This window comes from Bos grunniens, chromosome 11, assembly GCF_055505025.1.
Source record: "Bos grunniens cultivar Pamir isolate PY7600 chromosome 11, Bosgru_T2T1.0, whole genome shotgun sequence".
In the NCBI taxonomy this organism is placed as follows: Eukaryota; Metazoa; Chordata; class Mammalia; order Artiodactyla; family Bovidae; genus Bos; species Bos grunniens.
The window spans coordinates 85,081,277-85,103,823 of NC_141175.1; the positions used below are offsets into that span (position 1 = coordinate 85,081,277).

Consider the following 22,547-nt stretch of genomic DNA (forward strand, 5'->3'; position numbering starts at 1 on the left):
TTAGACAGTCCCCAGGAGTTCAAGAAAGAACATATGGCTGACTCTGCTAAGAGCACATCATATACTAAAAAGTAAATGAGAATACAAACATTACTGATAATGAAACATCATTTTTGCATTCCTACAAAAAGGTAACATTACATTCTACAGCACGGGGCATTGGAATAATTCTCAGATTTAGACTTTGAATCAGTGTGCAGTGATCAATGCTGTATTCCTCAACTTGCTTCAGCAAGACATCATGGGAAGTAAAATGTTCTATGGGCTGTGAGGTTAAATCCCAACTCAGCCACTTACTGACTGTGTCCTTATTTTGGAAAAGTCACTTAAAGTCTCTAAGCTTCAGCCTCTTCATCTGTACGATGGGATTAAAGATGCCTACATTGCAGGGTTATTATAGGGATTAAATAAGATCGGATTTGTGAAAAAAATTAGCTCAGTGTATGACATTTAGTAGACACCCCATTATGTTCTCTCCCTCTGTTCTGCCTTTTTTTTTCTTAAAACCAAGCCGCTCAGGGAAGCTGCAGTGATAACAGTTCATTCAAACAGAATATAGATTCTGTGCAATTAGTATCCTCAGATCCTATTGATTTACTGCCTTTCTTCTGACAAGTAACAGTCATGGCAGATGGCACACAGGTCTGTAAAGGGGTTTGCAGTTTTACGAAGGACTTGGGCATTTCCCCTTTGTCCTCACAACAGCTCTGTGATGTGAGAGTTTAGAAACTTATATGACTGAAGAGGAATTGGGGCTCAGGATAGTCAAGCGTCTTGCCCCAAAACAAGCTATCAGAACCAGAAATTGATTTAAGTCTTCTGAATCTTCTGAACCAAAGGTCCACTGCACCTAGCAAAGGCCTCTATTTCTGGGTTTCCAAGTTCTCCCTGAGGCCAAACCTTCAGTGCCTTATAGAAGGATACAAATTAACACCTGGCTTACTTTGTTTTTAAATATTTATTTATTTGGCTGTGCTGGGTCTAGTTTCGGCATGAGGAATTTTTAGCTGTGGCATGTAGGATTTTTAAATTGCCGTATGTGGGATCTAGTTCCCTGACCAGGGATCAAACCCAGGTCCCATGCACTGGGAGTGCAGTCTTAACTGAACTGCCAGGGAAGTCTCTACCTGGTTTACTTTAGATGCTGTAAAATGTGCAGTTGTATAATGTCCAGGGGTTGTCTTTCATGATCAATTAATTGAGCTGATGATGTCTTAGTTCTCATGCTGCAGAGCAGGGCCAGGGAAAGTACTATTACATCAATAGTTAAAGTCAGTTCTTTCCACTCTCTGTAGTTTTAATGATTTGGCTACTTTTGTAGTTATATTTAGGAAGTCCAGCATGTATCAAGGAAACCACTTAAAAGGCCATGGGAAGGATTAATGAAATACAGCTTGTTTGTTATCTTCCCATTAGTGAAGTCCATAAAGCTGAAAAGAAGGGTTCTGAGATAAGAGGACCCTTTGCTTGGAATTCTATAAAAGGAAACCAACCAACCTGCCTGTTCCTTTGCTAATGCAGAAGAGAAACTCGAAAAAATTACCTAGCGTCCGGTAACGCTGAGCTACCAAACATACAGAAACAGCGAATTACTATCATCTTTGCCATGACATGAGAGATGTTCCAGGTGCCTTTTTTTTTTTTTTTAATGCTCCACTGCTCTTTGTAAGGTGCACACTTTTAAGTATAATACAGATGCTGATGAATGAACACAATATTTCTTTGTCCTTCTCCAAGACAGGGTAATTGTGCATCATACATGGCAGTCAGGGGTCATTTTTAATATTTAAATGACATCTGAGTTGGAGATTAAAATTTATAAAGAGCAGTGAGATCCCAGGAAAAAGGATGGGAAGCCACTTCTACTTTCAAATGCAATAAAACAGATGGGCCTTCCAGTCCAGACTTAAGCATTAAAATATTTAAAATTTCCTATAATGCTGGAAGCCTACAGAAGGAAATTCTGTCTCTCTCTCTCTATCACACACACACACACACACACACACACACACACACATTTTGCATTGCAAACTTACAGAGGGCAATATCAGATTTTGTTTTTAAAAGCCTAGAATGTCACCTTAGGACCCAGCACCTTGACTAAGCAATTAGACAATGATGGGGAAACACCATAACAATACTAAGTGGAGGGAAATAATGATCATGACCATGATAATCATTACCTTGAAATATCCTCAAATATTTTCCAGAGATCTAATTATTCCCTTGCATGTCCCTCCTGGGAATGGTGTTATTATTTCCATCTTGAAGACAAATATAATATCTGCTCTTGATTTATAAGTGTCATTTTTTATGAGAAGCTTCATTATTTGTTTTCTTTTCATCTTCACAATATGAGACTTAGACACCCGAAATTAACTTCGTAGAGTTAGAGGCAGAATGATCTGTGTTTGTATGAATGATTGATTAAAATCTCGTGTTTCCCAAACTGTTTTAATCACGCATGCTTGATGTGAGCATAAGTTGCTTCTGTCATGTCCAACTCTTTGCAACCCTATGCCTGCCAAGTTCCTCTCTCCATGGAACTCTCCTGGCAAGAATACTGGGGTGGATTGCCATGCCCTCCACCAAGGGGTCTTCCCAACCCAGGAATCGAACCTGTATTTCTTATGTCTTCTGCGTTGGCAGGTGGGTTCTTGACCATTCACACCACCTGGGAATCATGTTCCCTATAAAATCATAAAATCTTTACAAATATAGAAATTTTGAAGAATCAGATACAAAAATATAATTAAAAGGTCTAGTGCTTTTTCTGAGCTTTCCTAGGGTACATGCAGAGCACCGCCCCCCACCACACACTGGAACTTTAGATTGGGAAGTAGGGAGAAGAGGGGGTAGAAAAATTGTTCTGCCCCTCCCCTCAAATAAGACCTGACAACTGCAACTCTCGCAGTGAGTTTCACCTGAAACTCAAGTGGAGGGTAAGAGGGAAATGGGAAGAAAGGTGAAATGAAATGGAACTGAAAGTCAAATCCATTTCACTTGCCTTCACTAATCAAGGTTATTTTATGACTTGCAAGTTCTCCAAATAGCGTAAACAATAGATGCTTGCCTGAGATGTTTTAGGCTGTGTCTAATTGGAACTGAGCTGGTTAACACTGGTTGGGACCACTGACCCTCCAACTGGGCATGCGTGAGTGCTCACTCAGTGACCTTTTGAGCATTATGCCTGTGCAGAACCAAGATTACGGCATCTTTGTCCAATCACCTTTCCCTGTGCTCCCCATGTCCCAGACCACCTTCTTCTTTATTCGTCATCCCGTAAATATCCAAACCCTCTGCTTTCAAAAGGCAGCTTTGGGATTTGTCCTCCTGTCTCCTCACTCAGCTGCCTTGGGAATAAACCCTCCCTTTACTGCAAACCTCAGCCTCTCAGCGATTTGCCTTACTGTTCTTAGGGCAAAATGAACCTCGTTCAGTAACAGTAGGAAAAAACAAGAAATGGATAAGGAAACAAGAAAGGAGTAGGTAATCAAAACACTGAGTGGCTGTTCCCACCTGTCAGTGCTGTGATACAGGATGCTTCCATAGGGGCTGTACAGTTTGCTAGGACTGCCGTGACAAAACACCCCAGACTGGAGCTTACACAATAGAAATGTGTGTTCTCAGTTCTGGAGGATAAAGGTCCAAGATGTTAGTTTTGATAGGTTCAGCTTCTCCTGAAGCTTCTCTCCTTGACTTGGGAGCAGGAAGGGCTTGCTTCTTGCTGTGTCCTCACAGGGTTGTTCCTCCATGTGCAAGTGCCCCTGCTGTCTCTCTGTGTATCCTGGTTCCCCCTTACAAGGACACCAGTCAGATTGGTTTAGGGGTCACCCTAACAGCCCATCTCTTTAAGCCCCTCTCTCCAAATACAGTCATATTCTTGGGTACTGGGAGTCAGGCTGAATCTGGAGGAGACACAGTTCAGCCCATAACATGTGCTTTTACTTCAAAACATCTTTGGCTTTCAGGCAAGAGAGAGATTAAAAATGTAATAATAACCATATAGCATAAGCACTGTACAAATGGTTGTTAAAAGATAAACTGAGGCACATTAAAAGCTTTTAAGACTTTATTTGACCAAACATGGATTCATAAGAAGCAAGAAGATTGTCCAATTGGCTCTAGCTTAAGCAGTTGCCTTACTTTTGACAGTTGGCTATTTGAGATTGATGGTTCCTCAATTTCATTTTCTTCGATACTGGTGTAGGTATAGGAATTGCCTCTGGCTGAGGTTTCGGCTTGCTTACATCGATTCCTAAGGCATTAGAGTCACCCTAGTGTAATGGCCAAGTGGCCTCCTTGGTCACTTACTTTAACATGGTCATCCACACTTTCTCCCTCTAGTGAGTCTCACCTTTTTCCATCTGTGGCCAAGTCAAGTCCTCGTTAGTCTCCAAAGCTGATTCCATCCATCTGCTGGGGGCGTCTTCCTGAGAGCTTACTCCAGAGCTTCCAAAGCCTCAGACCAGGCTACTTTCTCTGCAGATGCCAAAGTGCATCTGCATAATAATTTCTGACCTCGTGCTCACTGAAGAGTGACCCACTGCCTCTTTTCTCGTCCTGTAAGATGACAGATGACAAATCCAGACACGCCTCGTGTTTTGTGAGAGCCACTTTTCTCTCAGAGCTCCTCTGCTTTAAGAGGCTTTCCCAATTATGAGCTGCCTCAGATGGCCTCTGCACAGAGAGTCTCGTGAAGGGCACGCACATTGGCCCCATGTTGGCAGTCTCAGATCTTGCCGTCAGCTGGGAAGTGTGGCCGCCCCACCTGCTGCCAGCTGCATTAGTTGGGAGGACAGTGGATCCCTGATGACAAGATTTTGGGAGGTAGTGGTGGCGAAACAAAGTCTCAAGGAGTTCTTTCCAAAGTGGCCACAAAACACAGAAATATTTATTAGCCCCTGCTTCAAGAAGAGTTGACATTCGAGAAGAGTTGAAAATATGTGAATGGGGATTATATCCCTATGTTGTTGCTGGTTCATTTGCTAAGTCATGTCTGACTCTTTGTGACCCAATGTACTGCAGCACAGTAAGCTCTTCTGTCCTCCACTATCTCCCGGAGTTTGCTCAAACTCATGTCAATTGAGTCGTGATGATACAGCTATTTCACAATATCACATTGTAAATGAAGTCTCTGTCTTAAAACACTATTATTGTTTTCCTGACTTCTTTAAAGAGTAAGCTTTGAATTTCTTGGTAGTATTATTTAATACTTGATTATTATGCATTGATAGTATCATGTAACATAATTGGCAAAATTGGTATGGGTGTATCCATTATGTAATTAAGTACTTAAATTGAGTCAGTAGGAATCCAAACACACATTCATTTAACTTAGCCAGCTTATTGCATATGCTGGAGATGAGATCAAACACTAAAGACACAAAGATGAACACATTCCTGCCCTTGACAAGTTCACAGTCACAATGGAGGAAGAACAGGTGCAATCTAGAGACTGGTTCTCAAACTAAGCATGTGTAGGAATCACCTGGATGACTTGTTCACACCCCTCCCCCTTCACCCCCTCCCCCTAGTGTTTGATGAGTGGGGCCAGGAATTTTCATTTCTAAAAAATGTCTTGCTGCTGCCACTCTTCTGGGACCACACTTTGAGAACCAGTGATCCAGTGTTACCAGTGTTGGGGGGCTATGGAAGCTTTGAGAAATTCCCAGCATGGCCAGAGGGAGAGGGGGCAGGGGTCAGGGAAAGTTTCACAGAGGCAGTGATGTTTTAAAGAATAAGGAGAAAGTGGTTAGGATATGCCAAGCACTGCTGTTGCTGCTGCTGCTAAGTTGCTTCAGTCGTGTCTGACTCTGTGCGACCCCACAGACGGCAGCCCATCAGGCTCCTCTGTCCCTAGGATTCTCCAGGCAAGAACACTGGAGTGGGTTGCCATTGCCTTCTCCAATGCATGCATGCATGCAAAGAAGCTTCAGTCGTGTCTGACTGTGCGACCCTGTGGACAGCAGCTCCTCTGTCCACGGGATTCTCTAGGCAAGAATACTGGAGTAGGTTGCCATTTCCTTCTCCCATGCCAAGCACATTTGGTTCTAAAAGATAAAAGTAAGAGAAAGTACATTACATACAGTTTTTTTTTTTTAATGTGAATAATTCCATTTGGCCGGGATGACGTTTGAGTTTGAAGTAGTTGCAGGAGATGAAGCTGGAGAAATATGCAGGGCTCACAGGCCTCTATTAGAACATGGTCCTATATGAGATCATGTAGCCATGAATCCCCAGAGCCAGACTCCAAGCTGGAAAGAAAGAATCCTGGTAGAAGAATCGTCAGTTATCTTTCATTAAAAGAGGCTTCTTTCCAAGCCTGGACATGACTTTCCTGGTTTTGGGGAGAAATCCTTTTCATTTCTATGAAATGACAACTCTCACTGGAGGTGACATGGGAATAGAAAGTGTGTGTTGTTTGCATATCACCAGAACTGGTTGGGGCTTAAGTTTTTGCTGTTGTTCCCTGAAGTATGTCAGTACCTTAATAATTATTTGGTTGATTACGATTGGCTATTGGAAAACCCAAAGCTTCACCTACCTGTCAGGCAAGGGCTAAAAAGCCTGGGAAGGAGAAAGTAGGAGAACAGGTTTTGATGGAATATCCTCCATCTCTTTCTCTCTAGGGGAAGATGACGATGACGACGAATGTGGGGAGGAGAAGCTGCCCTCCTGTTTTGACTACGTGATGCACTTTCTGACTGTGTTCTGGAAGGTCCTCTTCGCCTTTGTCCCCCCGACAGAGTACTGGAACGGCTGGGCGTGTTTCATCGTCTCCATCCTCATGATCGGCCTACTGACGGCTTTCATTGGAGACCTCGCTTCCCACTTCGGCTGCACCATCGGCCTGAAGGATTCCGTGACCGCGGTGGTGTTCGTCGCGCTTGGAACCTCAGTGCCAGGTAGGGAATACATGCCTGTGTGATTGCCTCAGAAATGGAAGCCCTTTCACCTTCTTGACCTTTTTGTTTCTGCGGTTTCAAGGTCTGCGCTAACAAACCCGGCCCATGAAAGACAAAAGCCCAAAGCTATGCATGATGTCGCTGCCAGAATACTGTCATGGCATTTCTCAAGGTTAGCAAGCTGGTCAGTGTCCTCATGCTGACAGGGTAGCATTCCCAGAGGGCCTGCCTGCCTGCCCAGAGAGAGCAGACTGATTTGACGGCTAGATTGATAGGTCAGCTTCCTATTACAATTAGAACTTTGAAAAACACAGCTGCAGAATCATCTTTAAGAACAAAATTTCTGTCTTCTGTGTATTTAGCAAGAAGCACTCACTGTATTTGTTGGGTGGTTTAGTCACTAAGTCACGTCCGACTCTTCTGAACACATGGACTATAGGCTGCTAGGCTTCTTTGTCCATGGGATTCTCCAGGCAAGAGCACTAGAGTGGGTTGCCATTCCTTCTCCAGGGGATCTTCCCAACCCAGGAATCAAACCCAGGTCTCCCGCATTGCAGGCAGATTCTTTACCAACAGAGCTGTGACCTGATACGATGTTCTCTTGACCCAAATATTAATGGGAGTAGATAAAAAACTAACATGAATCAGAACAAGGAAAAAGTCATCCTGACCAAAGTGAGCAGACCAACTGGACATCCCTTCATGCATTCCTATAAGGTGAATTTTTCTTCCAACCTACAGCTATAGCTCATTATGTGTACTCACTCTTCTAAGTAAGATAGCCTTCTCCTGAACATTACTTTGAGAGCAGTAATTTTCAGACTTTGTTGGGCATCAAAATTACCTCAGAGTTTGTTTAAAAAATGCAAGTGCCTGAGAGCCATGGAATCGGAAGGTCTAAAGAAGGGCCCAAAATGTGTGTTAAGCTCACAGGTGATTCACAAGTATATATCAACACATCAGAGTTTATTATAAGTCAGGTTCTGGATCCACTCTCCAGCACTGGTTGACATCTTGACAGAGTTACAGCCTCAACTGAGAGTAACAAGACTCGTGTCTCTATTGACAGAAAGTCAGTGACAAGAGTTGCAGTGGGCTTGGGAAAAGGCAGGACTTGTGGAGAGATATAGCTATTCCCTTCCCACTTTCAACACTTGCCAGAGCCTTGATAAAAACGCTATGACTTCTACTAACACTTGACATAGTTGGCAATCTGACTTTTGGTTTTTGAGACTAAAAACAAGCACAGCTGAACCATGATTTCTTGATCTAAATCATTAATTGTTCTTCTCAGGTACTTATTATCTCCGTGACTATGTATAGATTACTTCTCTGAGCCTCGGTTTCTTCATTTATGAACTAGGGATAACCATACTTAACTTGCAGAATAAGGGTAAGGATTAGGAAAATGCCTGTAAATTATACAGCTCGTAAAGCATCTGGGACATGGAAGGAATTCCATAAAAAAGCAGCTTTTGTGATTATGGTGTTGAATGGCTAAAGATGATCTGACGAGTATGAATCCAGACCCTTCAGCCTTGAGAAACAAGGGATGGATGAAATGTCCAGATTTACACTGGTCAGCCACAGCGCTTGGTGTTACACAACTGATTGACTGTTTGAAGGTCTTGATCATGCTGGGCCCAGCATGGTTTGGGAGTCCAGCTGAGTTCATGGAGGAGCCGAGCAATTACGAGTGCTCTTCCTCCCACCTTAGAGAGCAGGGCTGTGCAAATTCTTTCTGTTGATTGCTGATCCTCAGAAGAGAGTAGATTCCCCCTTAAAACCAGCTGTACTCCAACAGATATGTATTTGGTCTTTATTTTTTTCTAAGAATGACCAGAAATATAGGAAGCAAGAGGAAAAACTGAAAATACTCTTCAGTTGCTTTGTTTAGAGAACATGTACACAACCACAGGAACTAAGCATCACGGTCAGCCCCAGCTCTGTCTCAGGTTACTATAGGAAAATGTCAGGGGATCTGCTGTCCTTAAGGCTTAAGACACCGTGCGAAATGGTGCCCAAGTCAGTGCACACTCTTGGCCGTGGCACACTCTTAACCCTTGAGGAGAATATGTGCAAATTATGATAATGAAGGCAAAATTAGATCTCCTGACGGTTATTCAAAATTAGCCTGTATTTCTGAGAAGTCAGCAATAGGGCCTACCAAATGCATCTCTGACTTTAAAAGGGATTGAAAAAAAAATGCTTTTCCTACATGAAATCCTTGGGTCTAAAAATGTTTTGGGGTGTTTTTCTTTTTTTCTTCATTCATATCAATATCTCAAAGCTGGCTCCTTTTGCTATATATCAGTCTTCCAACATGGCTCTGTATCTCGTATTTGAATGAACCCTTTGGAACATATCAAAGCCGTATGATTAAAATTTCTTGTGTGTCATGGAATGTGGATTACAGTAAACCCTAGTGCTTGATGGCTCAGACAGGAAAGTGTCTGCCTGCAGTGCGGGAGACCTGGGTTCAATCCCTGGGTCAGGAAGATCCCCTGGAGAAGGAAATGGCAACCCACTCCAGTACTCTTGCCTGGAAAAACCCATGGATGGAGGAGCATGGTAGGCTACAGTCCATGGGGTCGCAAAGAGTCGGACACGACTGAGCGACTTCACTCACTAGTGCTTGAAGTCATTTGTCCTGCCACTTAAAAACCAGAGCAGAACCCAAGTAGGGGTATCGAGAGGTGAGAAAGCCTGTGGGATGATACAGCAGAGTCATTAGTTGTCTTCCCCGCATTACCATAAATTCTTCCCACTGGGAAGCAAATTTGTTTGCTCTGTTAATGGGAGAATTCCTATAACTTGCTGTAATATTAACTGTGCAGTGTACTCCCCAAACAATATATTCACAGGTAATCTCACATGATCATATCTATATAAACAGACATTCCCTCCCCCACCCACCTCAGAAAACTGCAAGTTGTTCATTCAGCATCTTGTTCAATATTTCTGACTTCATCCTTCAATCCTGATGATTCAGAGAAGTGCTTGACTTCTTAGAGGGGAAAAGATGCTATTCTTCCCAAATGACAAAGCCCAGTTGCTATGGGCAAAAAACTGATTCTTTTTACTTACAGCCTACCATTCGTTGGTATTGGTACTAGAGCCCAGATCTTTCTCTAGGCTGACATTTTACCAGTTTTCCTAAGGTAGAAAGGTTCCTGGCTAGTGTTTGATAAGCCGCTGCCTCCTCTGCTGTGAGACTGAGATTCTTAGATTGTGATGGCATTTGAGCATTGAAAAGCTTCACTACTAGTCTTCCTGACTCAGGGTAGAATTAAATATCTATGTATCTCATTAATGGTATGTTCTTACCATAGTCAAAATCTTGGAAAAAAGAGCTTATGACTTTGCAGATGAGACAGAGCTTCTTCATACCAACTGGTAGTGAGATTTTATTATTAACCTACCAGCAGAGAAGGACTCCTGACAACCCTCAGGTGTGCCTGTATAAGCTTAAAGATCCAAACTTGTTCATAGAGGAAGAGTCTTTTCTCCTGACTCACCCTTTCCCAGAGCTGCCTTTCTGGAGAAGAAGGGGGCTTCCAAAACAGTATGTTCCCACCTCCTCATGTTGGAGTGAACCAGAGCCGGGTCTCCAGCCCTCTTCTTGGTCACGCTCACCCCCTGGGCCATTGTCCCAGTCTCCAAGTCTTAATTACCATTGACACACCAGTGAATACCAAGTGTACATCCCCAACTTCAACTTATCCCTGAGTTCTAGATTCATATACCAGCTGCTTTCCTATATCCATACTGGATGTGCAATTCACAGCTGAAAAGCACCATATACCAAATAGAACTGTTGATTTCTACTGCCCAGGTACTTTATCTTTCACCCAAACCTATTCTTTCTAGATCTTGCCTTTCTCTGGAAAACAGTGTCATCTTCCCAGGCGTTCCTGATTCCTTTGTCCTCATCCCCAGTGAATGTGTTCATAACTGTTGCAGATCTTTCCTCTACCATCTATGTTGATCAGACCCACTTAGCTGTCTCGCTCATAGTCATGCTAGCCTGGGCAACTGTTTTTCCTCACTCTAACCCCCAGAGTAGCCTCCTATCTATCCCCATGCTTCTTCTAGAGATGGATTTAAGATGTAAATCAGACTGCATTTCTCCTAAAATCTCAGTCTTCCCTTTCACTTAGGATAAACTTCAAAAGCATCACTCTGGCTTACAAAGACCGTATGATTTGGCCCCTGCCTGTCTGTCCTGTTTACCTCCTTGCCCACTGTTTTTCAGCCTTCCCTGGTGGTTCAATTGGTAAAGAATCCACCTGCAATACAGGAGACCCAGGTTAGTTCCCTGGATGGGGAAGATGCCCTGGAGAAGGAAATGGCAACCCACTCCAATATTCTTGCCTGGAAAATCCCATGGACAGAGGAGCCTGGTGGGCTACAATCCATGGAGCCACAGAGTTGCACATGACTGAGCATCTGAGCATAGTCTTTTTACTGTCCTTCATGCGCCAAGTACATTTCTTTCTCATGGTTTCACTAGCTGTCTAAAATGCCCTTCCCCTTCATTTGCACAAGACTGGCTGTCTTCAGTTATGTCTCATCCTAAACATCACCTCTTCAAAGAGACCTTCCCTGACCATGCCATATGAAGTAGTCACCCAGTTTTCCTGTGTTATGTCACCCTCTTTGATATTGAGTGTTTATAACTTTCTGGAATTTTTAGTATGCTTTTGAGTATTGTCTTTGGCCTACTCTCCCCACGGAAATGTTTCATAGGAGCAGAAACCTTGCTCTTTTTCTCTATTACATCCCTGGCTCCTAGAATGATTCCTAGTTAGCATATAAATAATGCAATTACGTGTGTGCATGTGTTTGTGTATGTGTGCCATATATATAAATTAATGTACAATCATTTACACATGAGTATGAATTGGTCTGTCAGATTGCTTTCTTCATAACACATTGTAGAGACAGCTAAGAATTAAAGTTAGAATCAAGGGAGATGAATAGCTGTTTCTATAGTGTAGCTTATTTTTGAAGAATAGGATATATCTGAGTAGGTTATTGTAGTAAGAAAGGGCTAAAGTAAATTTCAAAGCACTAAGCGTATCAGAATGGAAACAATGTTTTCTCATTCGTAATTGTGACTATGGTGGGAACTGTGAGCAGCAAAATATTATCTCTTCATTCTTTTCTCTCCTATAATCTCTGCTTCCAAGACTCAGAACTCAGGCCAGAACTGTTAGAAACTTTAGGTATATTTTGTGGAGTGCTAAACAGGTACTTTGCAGTAGACTGGCCTAAGTTCATAACCATGCTATATCACATTGCTTCGCTGGAAATGCAGGTTCGAAATACAAGAGGATAATGTGTAAGAAGGAACATTTGGAACCTAGCCTTTTTTGTACTAGGAACCATCTTTAATTGGCAATCTTTTAGCACACAGTCATTTTACTTGAGTAAAACTTGGGTATATTGGCTTAAAGCTCAACATTCAGAAAACGAAGATCATGGCATCCGGTCCCACCACTTCATGGGAAATAGATGGGGAAACAGTGGAAACAGTGTCAGACTTTATTTTTCTGGGCTCCAAAATCACTACAGATGGTGACTGCAGCCATGAAATTAAAAGACGCTTACTCCTTGGAAGGAAAGTTATGACCAACCTAGATAGCATGTTCAAAAGCAGAGACATTACTTTGCCAGCAAAGGTTCGTCTAGTCAAGGCTATGGTTTTTCCTGTGGTCATGTATGGATGTGAGAGTTGGACTGTCAAGAAGGCTGAGCGCCAAAGAATTGATGCTTTTGAACTGTGGTGTTGGAGAAGACTCTTGAGAGTCCCTTGGACTGCGAGGAGATCCAACCAGTGCATTCTTTTTTTTTTTTTTTTTACTATAATTTTATTTTATTTTATTTTATTTTTTTCTTAATTTTTTAATTTTTTTTATTCCTTTATTTCTCATGTGTTCCCCATCCTGAACCCTCCTCCCTCCTCCCTCCCCATACCATCCCTCTGGGTCGTCCCAGCGCGCCAGCCCCAAGCATCCAGCATTGTGCACTGAACCTGGACTGGCATCTTGTTTCATACATGACATTTCACATGTTTATCAGCCCTGGGATTTCTTTGGAAGGAATGATGCTAAAGCTGAAACTCCAGTACTTTGGCCACTTCATGCGAAGAGTTGACTCCTTGGAAAAGACTCTGATGCTGGGAGGGATTGGGGGCAGGAGGAGAAGGGGACGACAGAGGATGAGATGGCTGGATGGTATCACTGACTCGATGGACGTGAGTCTGAGTGAACTCCGGGAGTTGGTGAGGGATGGGGAGGCCTGGCGTGCTGCAATTCATGGGGTCGCAAAGAGTCGGACATGACTGAGCGACTGATCTGATCTGATACATCAGATTCCAAATATGAACCTTTTCCTTTCATCTCTGGCTCCTTATAAATCAAGTCAAATAAAGGTAAGCATTCTTCTTTAATTACAGAGAAAACTCTGAGATGTTGATGAGTTGCGAGTAATTTGACCTGGGTCCTGTCTTGGTCTTTCTTCATATATCTTGATTAGGCTTGTGCCCAAAGCTTGCCTACTGCTCACTTCATCTTCTCTTTACTGACTATTTACTTTTGGGACCAGAACAATTTAAAAATTGGGTATTCTAGGCCACTGGCATTGTCTGACTTCTGTTTGCTTCCAGTATTATGATTATCCTTTGAGTTCTGTCAAGTAAGAATTATTTTAGCCTAGAGATTTTAAGGCATGAAGGAGAAGGAAATAGACAGTTTTGGAGGTTTTGCCCTATTTTCTACATGGAATCTTTTTTTTAAAATAATCTTTATATCAGATCGTCTGTCATTTTTAAGTTACCACTTCCAGACTTTTAAATACCATAGGATGTACATGATATAAAACTAGCCATACTAGCCATTCACTTTGCCCTCTGATTGCAGTGTTAGTGAATATGAACCACAGGGGTATAGAAACAAGAGCTTTTTTTAAAAAAAGTTTGATTGGAGTATAGTTCCTTTACAGTGTTTTGTTAGCTTCTGCTGTGTGGTAAAGTGAATCAGTTACACACAAACATATTCGCTCTTTTTTTGACTTCTAGACTTCTACATTTTTTTAATTGAAGGAAAATTGCTTTATAATGTTGTGTTGGTTTCTGCCGTACAACAATGTGAATCAGTCATAATTATATGTATACACATATCCCCTCCCTCCTGAACTTCCCCCCACCTCACCCCTCTAGGTTATCACAAAGCAGGGTTGAGCTCCCTGCATCCTACAGCAAATTCCCACTAGCTATCTGTTCTGCATCTGGTAATGCATATGTTTTAATACTACTCTGTCAGCTTGCCCACCCTCTCCTTCCACAGCTCTGTCCACATATCTGTTCTCTACATCTGTGTCTCTGTTGCTGCACTACAAGGTTCAAAAGTACCATTTTTCTAGATTCCATATATATACATTAATATATAATATTAATTTTTCTCTTTCTTACTTCACTCTGAATAACAGGCTCCAAGTTCATCCACCTCGCTACAGCTGACTCAAATTTGTTCCTCTTTGTGGCTGAGCAATATTCCATTGTATATGTGTACCATATCTATAGCCACTCATCTGTCAGTGGACATATTGACTCTTTTAAAAATGTCCTCTCCATTTAGGTGACCACAGAGCATTGAAGAGAGTTGCTTGTGCTGTATACAGTAGGTTCTCATTATCTGTTTTTACATAGTAGTGTGTATGTATCAATCCTAGTCTCCCAATTCATCCCCCACCTTGGTAGCCATAAATTTGTTCTCTACATCTGTGACTCCATTTCTGCTTCGCAAATAAGTTCATCTGTACAATTTTTCTAGATTCAACATATAATTAATACTAAATGATATTTGTTCTTCTCTTTCTGACTCACTTCACTCTGAATGACAATTTCTAAGTCCATCCTCATCTCTGCAGATGGTACCATCTTGTTTCTTTTTATGGCCGAGTAATATTCCATTGTATATGTGTACCGCACCTTCTTTATTTCTCTGATAAACATAGTTGCTTCCATGTCCTAGCTATTGTAAATAGTGCTGCAGTGAACACGGCGGTGCATGCAGCCTTTCAAATTCTGGTTTTTTGATTCAGTTTTGTTTTTTTGATATTGAGCTGCATGAGTTGTTTGTATATTTTGGAAATTAGTTCCTTGTCACTTGCTTCATTTACAAATATTTTCTACCATCCTGAGGGTTGCCTTTTCATTTTGTTCATGGCTTCCTTTGCTGTGAAAACAAAAAGCCTTAAAAAAAAAAAAAAGCATTTTATTTTGTATTGAGGTATAGACGATTAACAAACAATGTTGTGATGGTTTCAGGTAAATAGCGAAGGGACTCAGCCATACATAAACATGTATTCATTCTCCCCCAAACTCCCCTCCTATCCACACTGCCACATAACACTGAGCGGAGTTCCATGTACTATACAGTAAGTCCTTGTTGGTTATTCATTTTAAATGTAGCAGTGTGTACACACTCATACCAAACTTCCTGACCATCCCTTCCTCCCATCTTTCCTCCTGGGCAACCATAGTCTCAAAGTTTCAAAGTCTGTTTCTATTTTGAAAGTAAGCTCATTGAAATCATTTCTTTTTAGATTCCACATATTAGGGATGCCATACAATATTTCTCCTTCTTTTTTCTGACTTCACTAAATATGACACTCTCTAGGGCCATCCATGTTGCTGTTAATGACATTATTTCATTCTTTTTAGTGACTGGGTAATATTCCATTGTATATATGTACCATATCTTCCTTATCCATTCCTCTGTCGATGGACATTTAGGTTGATTCTATGCCTTGTAATATGCCTTGGCTATTATAAACAGTGCTGCAATGAATATTGAGGTGCATGTATCTTTTCAGATCATGTTTTTGCCCAGATATATGCCCAAGAGTGGGAGTGCAGGGTCACATGGTGGGTCTATTTTTATTTTTTAAGGAATTTCCATACTGTTCTCCATAGTGCCTGTACCAATTACATTACTACCAACATTGTAGGAGCGCTCCATTCTCTCCACACCCTCTCAAGCATGAATTATTTGTGGATATTTTTTGGACAGCCATTCTGGCTGGTGTGAGGTGACATCTCTTTGTAGTTTTGATTTCCATTTCTCTAATAATGAGTGATGTTGAACATCTTTTCATGTGCCTATTGGCTATCTGCATGTCTTCTTTGGAGAAATGTCTATTTAGGTCTCTGCCCACTTTTTGAGTGGGTTGGGTTTTTTTGCTTCTGTTAAGCATCATGAGCTGTTCTGTAAATTTTGGAGACTAATCTCTTATCAGTCACATCATTTGTAAATATTTTCTCCCAGTCTGTGGGTTGTCTTTTTGTTTATTGTTTCTTTTGCTATGTAAAAGCTTTTGAGTTTAAGTAGGTCCCATTGTTTATTTTTCTTATTTCCATTACTAGCCAGTGAATCAAAAGAGATCTTGCTATGATTTATGTCAGAGAGTGTTCTGCCTGCATTTCCCTGTAAGTTTCATAGTATCTAGCCTTACATTTAGATCTTTAATTTATTTTGAGTTTATTTTTGTGTACAGAGTTAGGAAGCGTTCTAATTTCATTCTTTTATAATACATGTGGCTGTCAAGTTTTCCCAGCACCACTCATTGAAAAGATTGTCTTTTCTCCATTGTATATTCTTGCATCCTTTGTCACAGATTAGGGGGCCTTAGGTGTGTGGGTTTATCTCTGGACGTTTTATCCTGTTTCATTGATTTATATTTCTCTTTTTGGGCCAATACCATACTGTTTTGATAACTGTAGCTTTGTGGCATAGTCTGAAGTCAGGGAGCCTGATTCCTCCAGCTCCAGTTTTTCCCTCAAGATTGCTTTGGCTCTTTGGGGTCTTCCATTCATACTTTGTTCTAACTCTGTGAAAAATGCCATTGGTAATTTGATAGGAATTGCATTAAATCTGTAGGTTGCCTTGTGCAATAGAATAATTTTCACAATATTGATTTTTTAAATCCAGTGACATAGTTTATGTTTCCATCTGTTTGAGTCATCTTTGTCTTCTTTCATCACTTTCTTATAGTTTTCCAAGTACACTTCTTTTACCTGCTTAGGTAGGTTTATTCCTGGGTATTTTATGCTTTTTAACACATGGAATATGGGATTGTCTCCTTAATTTCTCTTTTGATCTTTCATTGCTAGTGTTCAGGAATGCAAAAGATTTCTGTGCCTTTCTTTTGTTTCTTGCAATTTAATCAGATTTGTTCATAAGCTCTAGTAGTTTTTTTGTGGCATCATTATAATTTTTTTGTGTATAGAATCATGTCATCTGAAAACAGTGACAGTTTTACTTCTTTTCCAGTTTGGATTCCTTTTATTTCTTTTTCTTATCTGATTGCTGTGACTAGGACTTTCAAAACTATGTTGAATTATAGTGGCAAGAGTGGACATCCTTGTCTTGTTCCTGATCTTAGAGGAAATACTTTTAATTTTTCACCATTGAGAATGATACTTGCTATGGATTTATCATATATGGCTTTTATTATATTAAGGTAGGTTCCCTCTGTGTCCACTTTATGGACAGATTTTATCATAAATGAGTGTTGAATTTTGTCAGAAGCTTTTTATGTCTCTATTGAGATGATCATATGGTTTTTAATCTTTAATTTGTTAATATGGTGTATCCCATTGATTGATTTGCATATATTGAAAAATCTTTGCATCCCTGGATCCCACTCAATCATGGTGTATGATCCTTTTAACATTGTTGGATTCTGTTTGTAGTATTTTGTTAAGGATTTTTGCATCTATGTTCATCAGTGATGTGGGCCTGTAGTTTGCTTTGTTGTGTGATCTCTTTGTCTGCTCTTGGTACTGGGTTGATGGAAACCTCATAGAATGGCTCTGGGAATGTTCCTCTGCAATTTGTTAGAAAAGTTTGAAAAGGATAGTTATTAGTTCTTCTCTAAATGTTTGATAAAATTCACCTGTGAAGAGAGCTGGTCCTGCACTTTGTTTTAGATGATTCAGTTGTTAGATGAGAAAATTAAGGCTTATAGAAAAATGATTTGGCCACATTTAGGCCAAGTTTATATCAATGGTAAATTATGGAATCCATATTATCTCATAATACTTAAATCTGGTATTTAACCACTTTATCATTCCACCTGGGATTTAGTTGCAAAGTAAGCATGGCAGATATCCTTTCCCATATATTTTATAATTTGGGGGATATTACACTTTTACCTTAATTTTAGTATTTTCCATTTTTAAAATATGCAACAGTGGATTACATTCAAGCTCCTTGATATCTGATACTACATTATTCTCTGGCATCAAACACCTCATAGAGTCCATGCTTCAAAAAACTTAGAAAAGTAGTAAAGACCTAATCCTCTGTTCATAGATTCTTAGCATTTCCTACATGTAAATTTGAAAAAATTAGATGGCTGAAAACTCTTAAGCATGTTCAGTTCTGACTCAGCTGGTGAAAAATAGCATGCCAAGATAATCTTCATCAGCACAGCCACGTGCTGCTAATTTAAGTGACCACAAGGGAGGTTGGGTCATTCTGACTCTAGCTAGAAGCTGCTTGTGATTTCGAGGTTGCCCAGGCACTGGGGTCAGTGGAGCCCAGGAAGGACATATTGAGGACACTATCTCAGCAGTCAGGTTCTGCAAAGACCTACTGGCAACTCTGGAAATCAACTTTCAATGTTTAGCAGAAGTAGGAGCCCTGGGAGCAGAATTTCTAGAGGTTACTGTCTAAAACACCTATCCACGCACATACTCATTCTGTCCCAACCTAACCAAAAATAGGGGGTCAGAAGGCAACACAGTAGCATAGCACCCCACCCAAAAGAAATCTCTTCTCAGGGGAAATAGTACCCAGCCATTCTGAATTCCCCAGTCATCTGAGCTACCTCGGAGACAGCAGGAATCAGACTGCTTCAGTCTCTTCCTCTTTGTTCTACTTTAAACAGATTCCGTGTTCTTATTGCTGGGCTCACAGATTAACTGTTAATAGTCTCAGTCCCAGAAAAGTGATGCAGAATCTTCTCTCAGTGCCATCTTAGTGAAGATGCACCAACAGAGTATAAAAGAACAGGAACTTTAGATTCAGGTAGCCCTGAGTTCAAACCCACCTACCCCTGCTTACTAGAAGCATATTACTTAATTTCTCAAAGCCTTAGTTTCTTAAGCTGCATAAATGGGGACATGAAAATCTACCTTAGAGTTGAGGACTATATGAGAACACCTTTGTAGTGCAGGATATTACATATAGTTGACCTGATAAGAAAGTTAGATCTCTTTCCCCTTCTACTTCAAGGTACGGATAAATGGGTTTAGGATTCCCACAGTATTTTTAGCTCTGCTATATTGCAGCCATTGAAAAAAATAGAAAGCCAAGAAAATTCTTAGCCTATTTTCATTACTATCCTTTGTTAAGAATTCTGATGATACGGACATCCCCAAATGTATTCCTGTCTCCTGCAGTGTCACTGACTGACTATGAGCTTTACCCTCCAAGCACTGGCATTTCAACTCAGTGCAAGTTGGAGAGACAGTGCCGCAGCTCCAGTGTATATACATATTAAATTGGATGGTTAACATTTCACATCAGCTTACATGGGAATGAAAACAGAATTACTTTACTCTGAGCCAAGATTTCCCAATGGCCCTGGTAACAGTTCTCCCAAGAGGAGCTAAAGGGCAGGTATATTTTGTTTTCAAATACTCTAATATGCAGTCAGTTTCTTGGCCACCAGCAAAGGTCAGGACTGTTGACAATGGGCCCTCTGATCTGTAGTCAGGCCAAGAGGCAAAGATACCCAGGGACACGGCCAGGGGAGCAGCCCTGGTCAGCCCTAGTCACTCAAATGTCTTTCCATGGAACCTTATCTGAACCGCACACCAGTGAGAAGCTGCCTGGGGGTAAAACACTCTGTTCTTTCCAGAGAACTTTCCCACGAATGAGTGATGTCATTAGAATTGAAGGGTGCCTACGAAAGCAAAACTTTACAAGGACAGAGCAAGACGGAGGAAGGCCTGACACCAGATTTCACAAGATTTGCTCCATAAATGCCACAAGCACTGCCTATTATCCTAAATAAAAATAAACTATATGCAACAGGCCCAAAAGCATTTTGTAAAAGCCAGTCTGGGACAGACTCATTTCAAAATTTTATTTCCATCCTTTATCCCTTTCGCTCAAAAGAAAAGCTTGTATTCCGTCCTCTTAGTTTTTTCATTGGCCATTACAGTCCTTCTGTTTTTCTCAAATGGTAGCACTGCATGGGCACCTGGCCCTGTGCGCCAGGCTAGGGAGAGACCAGGATGATAAAAAGGGTGTCATCTAGCAGGAGGTGGTCCAGAGAGTAGGGGTTCTCGGCGTGTGTCAGGCTTCACCTGAAGCTTTGCAGTCTTAGGATGAGGGTCCCAACCTGACACGAGCTGCCTTCAGTGAGTTCCACAACAGCCACAGTGTAAGAAAGGGAGTTAAAAAATATTTCATCCTACTCTTAACTGGGCCCTTTTATAAACTCTAGGTCAGCCAGATAAGAACACCTGGCAGGAATACCATACTATTGAGGGGCATGTGTATGTGTGTGTGTTTGTATGTGTGTTTTGTGCCTGAAGACTTGGTGTTGTGGATATGCATTGCAGACAAATGTAAACTTTTTTCCAGCTCAAGCTGTATTCCAAAGAGAGCAAGCATCAAGTATAGGGAAAGCATATTAGGCATATTCACTCCATGGGGGTTAGCACAAGTGTGGGTCTCTACTGAATGACCAGTCAACAATGTACAGGTGAAGACTCTCATTTCTCCCTTTGCACATTTGAAAATAAGATAATGAAAATGACAGTTTTCAAGGGCCACTCTTTAATTTTTTTTTCTTTCAAATTCAGGCCCCAGACTGCATTTTTAAGCAACTTTATTGAGGCGTTATTCACATACCATAAAATTGGTATGTGAAGTAAACAATTCAGTGATTTTTTTTTCTGTAAATTGCTATGTTGTGCAACTATTACCCTGATCCAGTTTTAGAATGTTTCATTACCACAGTAAGATCCCTCATGCCCATATACAGGTAATCTCCATTTCCACCTCCAGCCCCAAATAACTGCTAATGTACATTCTGACTGCACAAAGTTGTCTTTTCTCAATATTTAACAAAGACCAATTTTAGCATAAAAATGTCATGGATTCTCTATATGATAGTAATTATACTTGTTATACATAATGTTAGGGATGCACCATGGAGTCTATAGGATTTATGATTTTTGTTTTATTCATTACACAATCTCTACAGACATGTACAGTCTATGCATGTGAAATGTTTTTGGTCTTCATTGCTTTGTGCATATATGAATTTGTGTGCCTTTTAAAACAACTCGTAACCCTTCTGCCAACAGTAACTTTGACCTCTGTGTTAGGGATTTCTGGGAGAAAATACCACACAGTGGCACTCAGAATTAGCACCATGAACCTTGAGGTTGTTGTTGTTCAGTCGCTAAGTTGTGTCCAACTCTTTACAACCCCGCGGACTGCAGCACGCCAGGCTTCCCTGTCCTTCACTGTCTCCTGGAGTTTGCTAAACTCATGTTCATTAAGTCAGTGATGCCATCCAACATCCCATCCTCTGTTGCCCTATTCTCCTCCTGCCCTCAATCTTTCCCAGCATCAGGGTCCTTTCTGATGAGTCAGCTCTTCACATCAGGTGGCCAAAGTGTTGGAGCTTCAGCATCAGTCCTTCCAATGAATATTCAGGGTTGATTTCCTTTAGGATTGACTGGTTCGATCTCCTTGAAATCCAAGGGACTCTCCTGAGGCTTCTCCAGCACTGAAGTTCAAAAGGATCAATTCTTCAGCACTCAGCCTGCTTTATGATCCAACTCTCACATCTGTGCATGACTATTGGAAAAACCATAGTTTTGACTATGCTGATCTTTGTTGGCAAAATGATGTCTCTGCTTTTTAATACATTGACCAGGTTTGTCATAGCTTTTCTTCCAAGAAGCAAGTGTCTTTTAATTTTATGGTTGCCGACATCAAATGCAGTGATTTTGAAGCCCAAGAAAATAAACTCTGCCACTGTTTCTGTTTTTTCTCCATTTATTGCCATGAAATGATGGGACTGGATGTCATGATCTTAGTTTTTTGAATGTTGAGTTTTAAGCCAGCTTTTTCACTCTTCTCTTTTATCAAGAGGCTCTTTGGTTCCTCTTCACTTTCTGCCACTTAGGGGTGGTATCATCTGCATATCTGAGGTTGTTGATGTTTCTCCCAGCAATCCTGATTCCAGTTTGTGAGTCATCCAGTCCGGCATTTTGCATGAAACACTCTGCATATAAGTTAAATAAGCAGAGTAAAATATACTGTCTTGACATACTCCTTTCCAAATTTTGAACTAGTCCATTGTTCATGTCCGGTTCTAACTGTTGCTTCTTGACCTGCATACAGGTTTCTCAGGTGGTCTAGTATTCCCATTGCTCTAAGAATTTTCCACAGTTTGTTGTGATCCACACAGTTAAAGTTTAGCATAGTCAATGAAGCAGAAGTAAATGTTTTTCTGGAATTCTTTTTGCTTTATCTATGATCCAGCAGATGTTGGCAATTTTATATCTGGTTCCTCTGCCTTTTCTAAATCTAGCTTGTACAT

The 22,547-nt window shown here is 41.0% G+C and overlaps 1 protein-coding gene across 14 annotated transcripts in view; it reads left to right on the forward strand.

The window, feature by feature from the left end:
• SLC8A1 (solute carrier family 8 member A1) overlaps positions 1 to 22,547 on the forward strand; it is a 447,983-nt gene that overhangs the window by 395,319 nt on the left and 30,117 nt on the right. For all 14 annotated transcript variants that reach the window (XM_086327294.1, XM_086327301.1, XM_086327297.1 and 11 more), the window contains one exon: positions 6,633 to 6,908. In XM_086327294.1, coding sequence (XP_086183420.1) covers positions 6,633 to 6,908 — 276 coding nt within the window. The remainder of the gene's footprint in view (positions 1 to 6,632; positions 6,909 to 22,547) is intronic.